The sequence below is a fragment of the Micromesistius poutassou genome (genome assembly GCF_964030765.1).
Source record: "Micromesistius poutassou genome assembly, chromosome: 1".
NCBI lineage: Eukaryota > Metazoa > Chordata > Actinopteri > Gadiformes > Gadidae > Micromesistius > Micromesistius poutassou.
The window spans coordinates 7,896,316-7,909,284 of NC_140271.1; the positions used below are offsets into that span (position 1 = coordinate 7,896,316).

A 12,969-nucleotide genomic window follows, 5' to 3' on the forward strand; every position below is an offset into this window, starting at 1 on the left:
ACTTAGGAACTACAAGGTCTCATATTGGACCGGTTTTTATCAACGAGTTCCAACCCTTTTCCACTGGATCTTTTTATTTTCACTATTCTTGATAGGACTGTGGGAATTACATGTAAACACATTTACAGAAGTATATATAAAGTTACAGAGGCAGATGCAAATATTAGGATGTCTGACGTGTATGAGGAGTCAGAAATCTGTGGATCAACAAATATTGAGTATCTATTTGACTTGAACCTATATTTACTATCTCCATATTCACAAGGCAGTTCTCTGTTGCATGCTTAATTTCTGACCCGTACATGTCTGTATCATTGTAAACTTAGTAAGATATATGTTGATATATAATTGTTGTATGTTTTGAGAAAAAGACATGTTTTGAGAAAAATAGTTTTTAATCAATCATTTTTTCCCCATGTTGTTTTACATTAAGCTTTGTGATCCCTTATGTCTAGCGAGATTCACACCATTCATGTTTTTGTAAATATGTTAAAAAAAAAGTTATTAGAAGATACCTTTCTTCCAAATTTTATAATGCAAACTGAATGTGCTTTAATACCTTACACATGTGTTTTGTTTTTGTTTCGTTTCGTCTCGTTTCCATAGGTTTTCTTTCGTTAGCCAGTGTCATAGAACTTACAACACACCATACGTTTTATCAGTGGTGCTTGAAACCAGTTTGATTCTGTCTCGCCTCTGTCTCCTCAAGACCAAACAACCAGTTGTCAATCTACCTGCTGGAAGCCAGACATGAGGTTGTATGGGGCCCTCAATGGCCCTCAGAACAAAGCAAAATCCCTGTGTTTTCTAGCTTAATAGTGTGCATGTGTGCGACTGATCTAAGCATGACAAAGGCCCCTGCATGCTACAACTGGTTTCCCAGGTGTGAAGCATGGAGTACAGCCAACCGAATGCCACGCAATGTTTTTCTTTTTCTACCCATCGCTTTCTCTCTTGCTCGTCCTTCCTCCGTTCCGAGCTCCGTTTGGCTAGCGTTTAAACGAGCTGTATAAGCTAAGGCGATTTTGGTTGGGTGTACGTTTCTTGTTCAGCTGGCTTTATGCTAATTGGTGGTGTTGCCAAACTGACCAGCTGAAACTCGTGTTGTGGTAGCGAGGAGGCTCTGGCCAGCAGCTTGCTTAGTTTTGAGGCTGAAACCTACTTCACACCTAAATTTGTTTGTTTTCCGTTCAGAATCTGCCAACGTCAGTGACTCTGCACACTTTAGGGTCTTCATCCTGTAGTTAAGTAATACTCACTATTATCGTACCTGATGTTTTAACTCACATTTGGACCAAAATTACTTTTTTTTAAGATGAGAAGATAAATGAATGTTTACAATGTCTCACATTGAGAACCAGTATCAGAGAGACCAACCTGTGGGGCCCATGTTGATGTGCACAGCATGCTTGTCAGGATACCACAGTAGGCCCGAGTTATTCGTTCTGTTCTCCCTTTCAGTGCCCCCTGCTTTTGGTAACCAGATTATTCTTGTCTCTCTGTTTATTGTGGTATAAAGGATACTGTATGAATAAAGGTATAAAATCTGATTGTCAGGTTTATTATTCCAAACTCATATACAAAACAGTACTGACACACACACTTTCTTCTTTAGGAAGCCTATTGTCCTTTGATTTCACCATACAATTATGGTCACAACAGTATTCTTAATGCTTAAAAGATGTTATACCTATCTTAAGAAAATGGCAGTAATGGAATGACAATATATGTGCTTTTCAAAAATCAGTTAGGCTTCCTGGTTGCTATGATAACACTCTGCTGTGGTCCAATATAGAATAACAGAACGCCCTGTCAATCTTTTCACCCGTAGCGATGGTGCGGAGGAGCTGTCCTTCGTGCTGACAGCATCTCAATCACTCTCTCGCTCTCCTCCCTTCTTTTCTCTACCGCGCTCTCTCTCTCTCTCCCGCGCTTTTTCTGCCTCGCTCTCCATCAGTCCCTCTCGCTCTATTCCCCTCCCGCGCTTTCTCTGCCTCGCTCTCCCTCAGTCCCTCTCTATCTCTCCCGCGCTTTCTCTCCTCACCAGTCACAGTTCGCAATTCTGTACCAGTTGAAAACAGTTTTGGGCACGGCGACGACAAGCAGGCTTACAAGTAGGCAAGTCGTTAACAATTGCGATTGTCGCTGAGCACAACTCCAGGCGTTTAATTGGTTCTCCCAGTACCCCTAATCATTCGTTTTTTGTTTTTTATTACGTGTTTACAATTTGATCTGTCGACCTCACTGTCTGTTGCGCAGCCGTTTTCTCCTTAAATTACTTTACCTGACAGCTGTTAAACATCCATTCAAGCAAGAGGCAAGCATACCGCTGTCATCTTGAACATAACATTCAGGTAAGAAGACATATTTTTAAGTATTATTAATTCATGAGGTAAAACTGACAACCATGTCGACTCTCATGCAGGCAATATTACCTGTTAATCTGACATCTTTTGGTTTTTGTTTCAAACTGGGCATGATAAGATGCAGAAAATGTGTTGTTGATTCGATGATTTGATGTGTTGTAAGATTCGTTTTAAAATAAATAAGCAGTTGCTGGTTTGGCGGTAACGTTTAATACGTTCGGCATAGTTTACGTATTAATTAATGGTTTCGATATAATTTATCCGCGATTATTTAATTATCGGTAGTAGCCTAATATGGTGTAGGCCTAAGTCAACTCACAAGTAGCCGATATGTCGATAACTGAACTACAAATCCGATCAAATCCGATTATATATTAAAAGGGAAAAGTATTTTGATTATTCCCAAAAACCACATCACTCCATCTCTCCCTGATCTCGTTCTATATATGCATGGATGAAGCCTTCTGAAATAATGCATGAGCATGCATCTCCTTCACGGCAGGTGGAGGTAGGCCTAGTGCGTGTGACTGTTTTTTAACATCTCACCGTGTCGTTATTTATCATTTTGTTATTTATCATACCTGTTCTCTATTAGTAGACCTCCAAATTTAACACACATACAAGTGCATGCTGTTTAGTGGACATTTTTATTAAAAGCTTCTTGCAATATTGCGAGTGCATACATTTCTTTTCATGGGTAACTTGGGGTAACATGGGTAACATGGGTTTGCAAAATAAGACCCATGTAATGATTCTCGGCCATGGTGGAGAAGGAATTGGGGAAAGAAACTTTGGCTTTCACTCTCTGAAGTCCAGATTGAACCGCAACTTTTTTCCAATGTCAGAAAAAACTGTACCATGAAGCCTTGAATGCAGATATAAAGAATAAGTACTTTAAAGCAAGAAAAGAAAAGGAAGAACCAACTAGTCTTGAAGGTAACAGCGGGAGGATTGTGAAAAAGTACAGGTTACAAGAGTTTGCAGAGAATGCCCTTGGATTCTCAAAGAAGCGTCACAATTTTTTGTGTGAAAACCTTTGTACTACCAACAGACATCCAACAGACATGTTCACCACTGCTTTCTAGTCTAAAGTCAAAAGCTTCTTCACCAGAGATGACGTCAGTCAGATAATGACAGGATGAAAGCAAACAATCAACAACAACAAGAACAAGGTTAAGAAGCAGAAAAAAGTTTCTTGTTGACACAATGAAAAATACATTTCTTACTTGAAACACAAATAGCATATCATACTCTCTTTTCTGTAAGCTTCATCCATTGTGGGTTGTTCATCCAACTCTCTCTGACCATAACACCTGGCTGTAAAAGATGCATGAAAATCTCATATTTATTGTTAAGGAGTTACATTATTTAAGGCTCATAGATATCTCAGATCCCGATAATTTGACAGAAATGCTAACCTGTCACACCTCCAGCAAAATGTGCATGAATGATGAGTATACAGAGGGCAAAGACAAGACTGTTTAGCTCTCCAGTTTTGATGGCTTGGCAAAGGTTAAAATCACTCAATGGGCCAGAGCAGAGAAAGAAAGGGAAGATGCGAGGGAGGGACCTACCCACTGTCAAGATTACAGTAAAGAAAACAATGGAGTTATACCACGCTCTTCTGCATCAATTCTAAAGGCATATTTTCAACATTAATCAGCAGTTCTCTTATTGCAGAGTGGTGGAAAGAAAACCTGCCAAAAGAAGAGCTTTCAATTCACATTGATCTCTCTGAAAACTACACATGCAAATACAAATTCAAGCTTGTCATCTTTGGCTCCTTGCACCAACAAGCTTCTTTGCACACTGGTGTTTTGTACATAGGTGGTGAAAAATAGCCTATTTGCTTTAGCACATTGTCATCCTCCAAACACAAAAGTCCCCCAGCTATATGGGAGCACATGAAACCGATGCTAACCCTTATCTACAAACCACAGATCGATAAGTGTCTGTCCTATACGTTCTAAGCGATGGACCATACAAACCATACAAACAGAAAGGGAATTTCTTCTTTGACAGACGAGGTCTTAAAGGTGGCACATGGTGTCACTTTTTTGAAGCACGCCATGGCAAGTGTGGTGTTAGGGGTTAGGGGAGGATTAACATATATTTTATGTTGTGGATTTAAAAACATACATTGGTGTTTATTCGACTTAAAATGCAAAGTGGAAAAATGGCATCCGTCTCGTAAAATTACCAAATAACCTAATAACCACAGGTTATTAGCATGGATCCATCCAATTACAAGCAACACATTAACAAAATACAAAGTACAGCATTTACAACCATCTCCCATAATCCTCCCATTCTCTCTCCGATTCTTTGTGCCCCAACAGAGTTCCTAGCGGATTGTTTCCCCATCTATCCTCTGACCGTTGCCTCTCCCAAGTGTTGGGACGATGAGCTCGTGCAGCAGGAAGGCCCTGACTTTGCTCAGCAGTGTGTTTGCCGTCAGCGGGCTGGCACTGCTGGGCGTGGCCGTCAGCACAGATTACTGGCTCTACCTGGAGGAGGGCGTAGTCCTGCCCCTGAACCAGAGTACGGAGGTCCGGAGCTCCCTACACTCAGGCCTCTGGCGCGTCTGCTTCCTGGCTGGTGAGTCGGGGAGAACACTAGTGGTGGATGGACGGATGAGGGGGTGCACGGATAGGCGGTTATAAGTTAGGAGATGGATGGATGGATGAATTGATGGATGGGTACGCATGCATTGCAGATATACTGTTCCATATAGATGTTGTTTTAAAAACATTAGTGATTACAAGAGTTAGGAATATGATTCAGATGAATGGGTGGCTGATGGGGGAGGGATCGATGTTTATATATATATATATATTATATATATGTATATATATTAGGGCTGGGCAACGATTAAAGTTTTAATCACGATTAATCACATAGTAGCCTACTGGTGCGTTAACTCGTGATTATATCACACTTTTAAAATTCTATTTTAAATCCACTCCAATTGAAGTTCAAGGAGATTATCAAATGGAATGACATATCATATCATATCACATTCATACCAAATATACTTAATAAGCAAAAACTAGACCAAGTGATCTTGAGGGAGTTTTATTGACTCACTCAGTGTGGGTTGAATATGAAACTTACGGAACACCACAGATTTGGGTGGTGGGTGCAATTAGTGCAATTGTAAACCAACAGTTTCTACAAGTGTAGTTAAATTCAAATAAGCAGATTTGGGAATTGTAAACAGGCTGTCACTTACTGCAAGTGTAATTGAATGTTAAGTGGAAATAAAAACTAAAATATTTCTGATATGAATGTTGACATTCTGTGGGCAAAACCTTTCAAAATCAAAGTGAAAAAACATGATTGGATCGGGATGTATAGCAGGATCGTCGGTGGAATGGAGGCTGGATGGAACATGTGGATTAAGTGCTGGGGTCTAGCTTGATGAATCCACAGGGTTAAGAGTGTCCCTAGCCTAACCACAACACTATCAGACACTTTCCGAAGAGCAATGAGATCGAACGAGATTGAGGGCGAACACGTGTGAGCGAGAGCAGTGCAACCAGGAGTGCTTGCTAATGATCTGAGTGACGTTTTTGTCTCTACTCCTCCTGTGCAATTTAATGGACGGCGACACCTGACCGTGGCCTGAGTGCAGCCACTGATTGAGGCATTTCTGTGGAGTGCTCCCTAGGCACTGTAAGATAGAGCAATCGAAATGAGGCACTGAGACCAAGCTGATGAGCTCTATTATCACATCACCATAATACTGCTGCTTCTACCTGCCTTCACCCTCATGCTAAATCAATTTCAAACCCACTTTCTCACGCTGTGTGTGTGTGTGTGTGTGTGTGTGTGTGTGTGTGTGTGTGTGTGTGTGTGAGGGGGGGGGGGGGGGGGGGGGGTCCTGATGAAAACATTATATAGCACAGTTGGTCCTAGGCTGGGTTGATTGTGGGTCCATGCAATGCATTGCGCTGCACGTTTGAAGGTGGCTTTACAAGGGCAAGACATGAAAGATGAATGAAAGACCCAAACCATCTGTGTTAGTTTTACTTTGGTTGCTTGCATCAATGTCAACAGTTGCAAAATCATACATTATTCATTAAACCTGCACTACATTCCCACCTTTAGCACCCTCTAGTGGCATGCGTTGTTGCCACGGTTATAATTATTATATACTGTAGTTCCAGACGGCAGTTGCTGATATTTTCCCACAGTGAGGCAAAAGTGTACCAGATAAATACGATGCAGTAATGATCTGGATTTATTGCCGCATAGACATGCAAATGTTTTTGAGAAACTTTGGTTCCGATTTTTATTGATTAAATAGTAAGTATGTAAGTATGAGTATGTATTTACTCAATAAAAAAAACAATCAGGCATGTACTATTTCCGTTACTACTAAAGGTAGTAAAGGAAACTGTAGAAAAGTTACATAGAACAGTTATCGACGGTTACAATACCAAGTTATATTTTCCACAATTTTACAAACTACAATAGTTATATTACATATTATATAGATATACATTTTTTTGAGTCTATTCTGAATAAAGTGGATTATTTAGCTTTACAAACTACTTACAGCTTAGCACAGGGAAAACAGAGCTGCTAATCATAAGCTCAAAAGCTAAAACGGTACTATTTGAAGATGTTGTAGTGAATATCAAATGCATATTCTTGCATAATTCACCTTGTGTTTGTAAGTGTTGTTCTACACACTGTTGCTTAGCTTTTACGGTCCGCTGTCCATTAAATGTCTGGTGACGTATGCCTGACGAGGGGTTTGTTGTATGACTGTGTGTGTTCTGGTTAATGGATTAAACAAGTTACGCAGTCGTGGCTCAACGTGCGAAATTGTCTCGCGTCCTTCATTGCAATTTCCACAATGTCACACTGTGTTTGAGGGCTCTGCCATCCCCCAAAGGTCCGGTGCCAATTCTGTCTTGTTTGACCTGTGCTTTATTTTGATCAACACATAGAAAGTATTACCGGAACTTCTTTCATCTTAGAAACATTGCTTAAATCAAACCAATGATATCAAGTCTATATTGCTGTAATGCTTTGTTCTCTGGCATACCAAATTCCTCTACGAAGTGCCTCCAGATTGGGCAGAACGCCGCTACACTCAAAGTAGAGTCAAAGTAGAGTCAAAAAGTTCAACCATATTACTCCTTTTCTCTCCTACCTTTAGTGGCTTCCAATTACTGCCAGGACAATTGGAGCCATCACCATCCTATCTGAAGGAAGTTGTTATTCCACATTTGCCTTCTCTGCCCCTTTGGTCTTTGGCCCTCAAACAATTCCAAAAGTGAAAAAGAAATCGATATTTAAAAGAGTGTTCTCTTATCGAGCAACCTGTTGAACAGTCTGCCACCTCTAGTCAGAGCAGCTGACTCTTCTGAGAAATTCTAATCCGCCTCCTTTTCACCTGGTCTTCACCTCCAGATGGACAGCCACTTCTGAAAGTCAAAACACTTGAGTTATGTATAAATACAGTTGACTTATCCTGCCCCGATCCAATAGCTAGCCGTACTTAGTTCTTTGCATTCTGACTTGATTTGCAAGTTTTCCATTTTGTGGTTAAGTTAAGAAATGGGGCGGCATTAGCTCAGGAGGTAGAGCGGGTTGGCTGGTAACCGCAAGGTTGATGGTACGATCCACTGCTCCTCCTAGCTGAGTGTCGTGGTTTCCCTCCTCACGCAAGACTCCTCACCCTAATTGCTCCTGACGAGCTCGCTGTCGCCCTGCGTGGTTAGCTTCGGTGTGTGAATGTGTACATGAATGGGTGAATGTCAGTCAACACTGTAAAGCGCTTTGGATAAAAGCACTATATAAATGAGGACCATTTACCATTTACACTGTCTTACTCCTGGTCGAGGGTTAGTGATTAGGGTGGACACAATTATGAAACCACACAGGAGCGGTGTGGTATGTGTGTGTGTGATGTGACTCATGGTGGTGGTGTAGGTGGAACTGTGTTATTTTGTTAATTAGTCTGTTGCCGATGCGAATGGCACGTACGTTAAGTGGAATTTTAATAGAAATGTCAGGGTGTTAGACAACTCTTCAAATTAAAGTTATCCAATTATTTTTATGCCTGATTTCACCGTCATTGTTTGCATTTACAGAGTTGTTGCACTATGATTATGATATAGGGCTATAGCCTTCTTTCAAAGTCTAGAGGCAGCACTGAAGTTCAAGTTGTCTTCCCCACTAGGTGAAGAGGCAGGCCGATGCTTCACCATCGAGTATATAATGCCCATGAACGTGCAGTTAACCTCCGAGTCGACCGTCAACGTTCTCAGTGAGTACCACAGCTCGACTCACTGCACCTCCGTGAGGCCATTAACCCAAACAGCATGCTTGATTGTTCCTCTTCATATATGAACGTCCTTGAGGAAACAATTATTGTTCCACATTTTTATCTTTCGGAGGTTTTCAAACCTTCCCACAGTATGAGTCATCAGAAGTATAAAAGATGAGGAGGAGGTGGTAACAATATGGGAGAGTGTTTGTGTGTGTGCGTGTGTGTGTGTTTGTGTGTGTGTGTGTGTGTGTGGTGTTACCTTCGTTATTCATGAAGGACCAACAACTCTCATGTAATGTATTATAATTGACATAATCCTTCCCCTTATTTATTTATGTATTTAGTTATATATATATATATATTGAAGTATTTATTTTCTATTTATTCCAACCTCACCCTGCATGCCAGTCAAGAGAAGTTCCTTGATAAATAAGACATCCAGCTTCTGGCACAGCAAATGAAGCTTGTCTGTGGTTCCTTGTTTGCATCTCATCCTCAGAGATGATCCGCTCGGCCACGCCCTTCCCCCTGGTCAGCCTGCTCTTCATGTTCATCGGCTTCGTCCTCAACAACATCGGCCACGTGCGACCCCACCGCACCATCCTGGCCTTCGTTTCGGGAATCTTCTTCATCCTCTCCGGTATGTCATATCCACCATTGTTGTGTTCAAACACACAGCATAACCCGGGCTGGGTCATTCTGAGACTTCTGGCAACAACGGGGCGTGTGGAGTGGACAATACGTAAAGCGTACAAAATGAAGGCAAAAATATACAATAATAAAAACATGTTCAAACTGTGGAATGGGCAGCAGGAGAGCTGAACAAATGACAAAAACAAACATGAAATACATAACAAAAAAACAACGAAAAACACACATTGGAATCATTTGACGCAGTGAGAACGAGGTCATGGCCACAATAAACTTTATATTTTAAAGAATATATATATAGATATGTATTGTAACTGCATTCCTTATCTGTTTCATTTGATGAAGACTGAAGACTGAAGAGGGGAAGAACAATATATCTACATAGATCAAATCAGGATGTTGTGCTAAAATATGTCATCACTTTATAATGTGCATACTTTCATTTTTCTTTTATTTTGTATTTTCCCTTAAAGGGGAGCGGAGGGGGGAGTGGTGTACTCTGTGTAGATGTAACGTTTTAGCCTGGGAACCAGACGTATCTGCGAGTTCATGTTTTTTATGCTCTGGCATATGCTTCTGGCCCACCTCCTGCTCAGAGTGATTTCCAGCAGACCTAGCCCGGGTCGGCCCAATCACAACCCTTTATCTTGTCGATTGCGTCTACAGGCATTCTGGTCTGCGCCCTTTGATAAGGCCCCTTGGAAATTTAAAATGAACTGGGAGGTTCCAGACTAATCTAATCCAGACTAACTAACACATTTGCAAATTGGTCTTGCGAGAGTAGAAACATAACCTACTTTTGGACTAAATAGCTGTGTAATCAGACATCTATGAAACAGCCTTTAAGACTGATCTGTAGCTTGTCTTTGTATAGCTGGGTAATGTATTATATAAAGCTCTTCTTCTCCTCTTTCCCCACTTAACCAAACCTTGCTTCTTTCTTATCGCTTCTTTGATTAGTGCTATCTTGAATTTCCTTTTTTTCCTATTTATATTTGTTAGCGAGATTACCTTTTAGTCTCTGTGCCGTTGGGTGTTTATGGTCACAGTTCTTCTTCGTGAACAACCTTGACAAGCCAGGTAGTTTCCCTGGCCTCATGCCACAGTTGGCTCTCCCTCCCTCCCTCCTCCCCTACACCCCCCCCCCTCTCTCTCTCTCTCTCTCTCTATCTATCTGTCTCTTTCTCTCTCTCCGCCCACTGGCAGGAGGAGGGAAAGGGGAAGCGGCAGAGGGGAGAGAAAAGGGAGGGCGAGGTCGACTGTGCTGTTTGTTAACGTCAAAGCTTTCTGTCAGGAGACAAAATGTCAAGTGATTCACCTTTAGAAAATAGAACCAAACACTAATGTTCGTCCTCACGAGGGATTTTGTCTCCCATGCTCCCTTTCTCATTTGCTCTCTCTCTTCCTCTACCATCTTTCCCTTATACTCTCTCTCCCATTTATTTGTATATCAATACATCTCTCTCCATCTTTCCCTATTTTTCTACCTTCTACTCTGTCCTCTCTCTCGCATATCTCTCTTTCTCTCTCTCTCTCTGTCCTCTACTCTCCGCGATGCCCTCTCCACCAGGCCTAGCTCTGGTGGTGGGTCTGGTTCTGTATATCTCCACTATAAATGACGAGATGTTCAGCCGGACCAGCAGCAGCGAGGCCTTCTTCAACTACAAGTACGGCTGGTCCTTCGCCTTCGCTGCCATCTCCTTCCTGCTCACCGAGGTAGGCCATCTAATCTGATCTGACTCGATATAATCAGATTCAACATCATCCAATTTAAACTGTGATTTAACCTAATATGATTAAATGTAATCTAATACAATCGGATGTCCTCTGATTTGATGTCATCTGCTTTGACGTTATCCAATATGTAATCTGACAATGTGCAATAAGAAGGGTCAAGCTGACCCCTCACTATACATACCTCACATTATGTGGCTCACCATAGTGACGAGCAACACTCCCGTTTGGAATCCATATTTGTAGTTTTTTTCACAGAGTGGTCAGTCGGTCATGCCGTCTCCTGTGACTCCTCCCCCCCCTCCCAGAGTGCGGGTGTCATGTCGGTCTACCTGTTCATGAAGCGCTACACGGCAGAGGAGCTGTACCAGCCCCACCACCCCAGCTTTTACCGGCCACGCCTCAGCAACTGCTCCGACCACTCGGGTCAGTTCCTGCACCCGGAGGCGTGGTCGCGCGGCCGCAGCCCCTCGGATCTCTCCAGCGAGGCGTCGCTGCAGATGAGCGGCGCCAGTTACCCTGCGCTGCTCAAGTGCCCCGAGTATGACCGAGTGTCCTCCTCACCGTGCTGATTGGTCGTGTCGGTGCAGGAGGGGGCGGAGGGTCAAAATGGTCGGCGAAAGACAAAACTGTGAAGATAAAGGGAAATGATACGTCTAATGTTGAGAATACTGTACAATGTTGAGTTCAGTTTTATTTAGTTATTTTCGCAGCGTAGGTTAGGATGGAATATTTTTGACTTTTTACCGCCTCAGGCTTGCTTGTTTTCAGTTGTGATTTTATTTGTTTAAAATAGCCTGGAAATCCAGACCCACATCTAGAAAGCTGTAGGGTCTGGCAACGAGTAATGAAAATGGCCCAACTCGAGGGGCGGCATCAAGGATGCATTTGAAAATATCACTGCACGCAATTGGATACTATGACAAATCAAAGAAGAATAAAAGGGGTGACGTATCCAAACCAGCGGAGCTAACCAATAGACCTCTGAAGAATAAGTCCCTCCTCCGAGGCTCCCCGTTCCCTTGGTCAAATGTCTATGGGAAATAACATGGGGTTTTTGAATGATCGTACATAACAAACTCTGTAGGTTGCGAAGAAGTAAAAGCTGCGTCACGTTTTCAACCGTTTCCATCTAGTTTCAACTGGGTTTTTGGATTTTTGGTGCCGTTAAAGTAGCATTAATAATCGTTTACTTCTTTAACAGCACCGAAAATCCAAAAACACAGTTGAAACTAGATGGAAAATGTGTGTAGTTCAAAACGTGACGCAGCTTTTACTTCTCCACCACCTACAGAGTTTGTTATGTATGATCATTCAAAAACCCTATGTTATTTCCCATAGACATTTGACCGAGGGAACCGGAGCCTTGGAGGCGGGACTTATTCTTCAGAGGTCTATAGAGCTGGTAAGTCCCGCCCCTTCCGCTAAACCCCAGTGGACCTGTAGGTTGAAAAATCGTTAATGCAAGTGAATGTGAGAAAATAATTATTTTCTGGTCCCGTTTGAATTGTGCCATGAATGTCAACATATGTTGTCTGTGAATTTTTAATATAATTTTTCATGTTAAGAGTTTGACAGTATATTGTATGATTCTTCGGCTAGCAGTTGTGGAAAAGACATAACGAGAAAGATGTCGCCGTGTTATGGGGTGACGTCACATAGGCGACATGTAGTCTTTCTCGTTATGTCTTTTCCACAACTGCTAGCCGAAGAATCATACAATATACTGTCAAACTCTTAACATGAAAAATTATATTAAAAATTCACAGACAACATATGTTGACATTCATGGCACAATTCAAACGGGACCAGAAAATAATTATTTTCTCACATTCACTTGCATTAACGATTTTTCAACCTAGAGGTCCACTGGGGTTTAGTGGAAGGGGCGGGACTTACCAGTTCTATAGATAAGACTCTTGCCGTATCCGG

General features: G+C 41.9%; 1 protein-coding gene across 4 annotated transcripts; it reads left to right on the plus strand.

Annotated features, from left to right (window-relative positions):
* Positions 1-4,768: 4,768 nt before the first annotated feature.
* Positions 4,769-11,609, plus strand: cacng5b (calcium channel, voltage-dependent, gamma subunit 5b; the record flags this gene model as incomplete). Of its 4 annotated transcripts, none has more annotated exons than XM_084488856.1 (5): positions 4,769-4,987; positions 8,547-8,649; positions 9,152-9,292; positions 10,874-11,019; positions 11,346-11,609. In XM_084488856.1, 5 exons carry the CDS (start codon positions 4,769-4,771, stop codon positions 11,607-11,609), a joined length of 873 nt encoding a protein of 290 aa, XP_084344982.1. The 4 variants fall into 4 exon arrangements, with proteins under 4 accessions (XP_084344982.1, XP_084344984.1, XP_084344983.1 ...); XM_084488858.1 differs by having other exon boundaries at positions 4,769-4,984; XM_084488857.1 differs by having other exon boundaries at positions 4,769-4,964; positions 8,527-8,649.
* Positions 11,610-12,969: the final 1,360 nt, after the last annotated feature.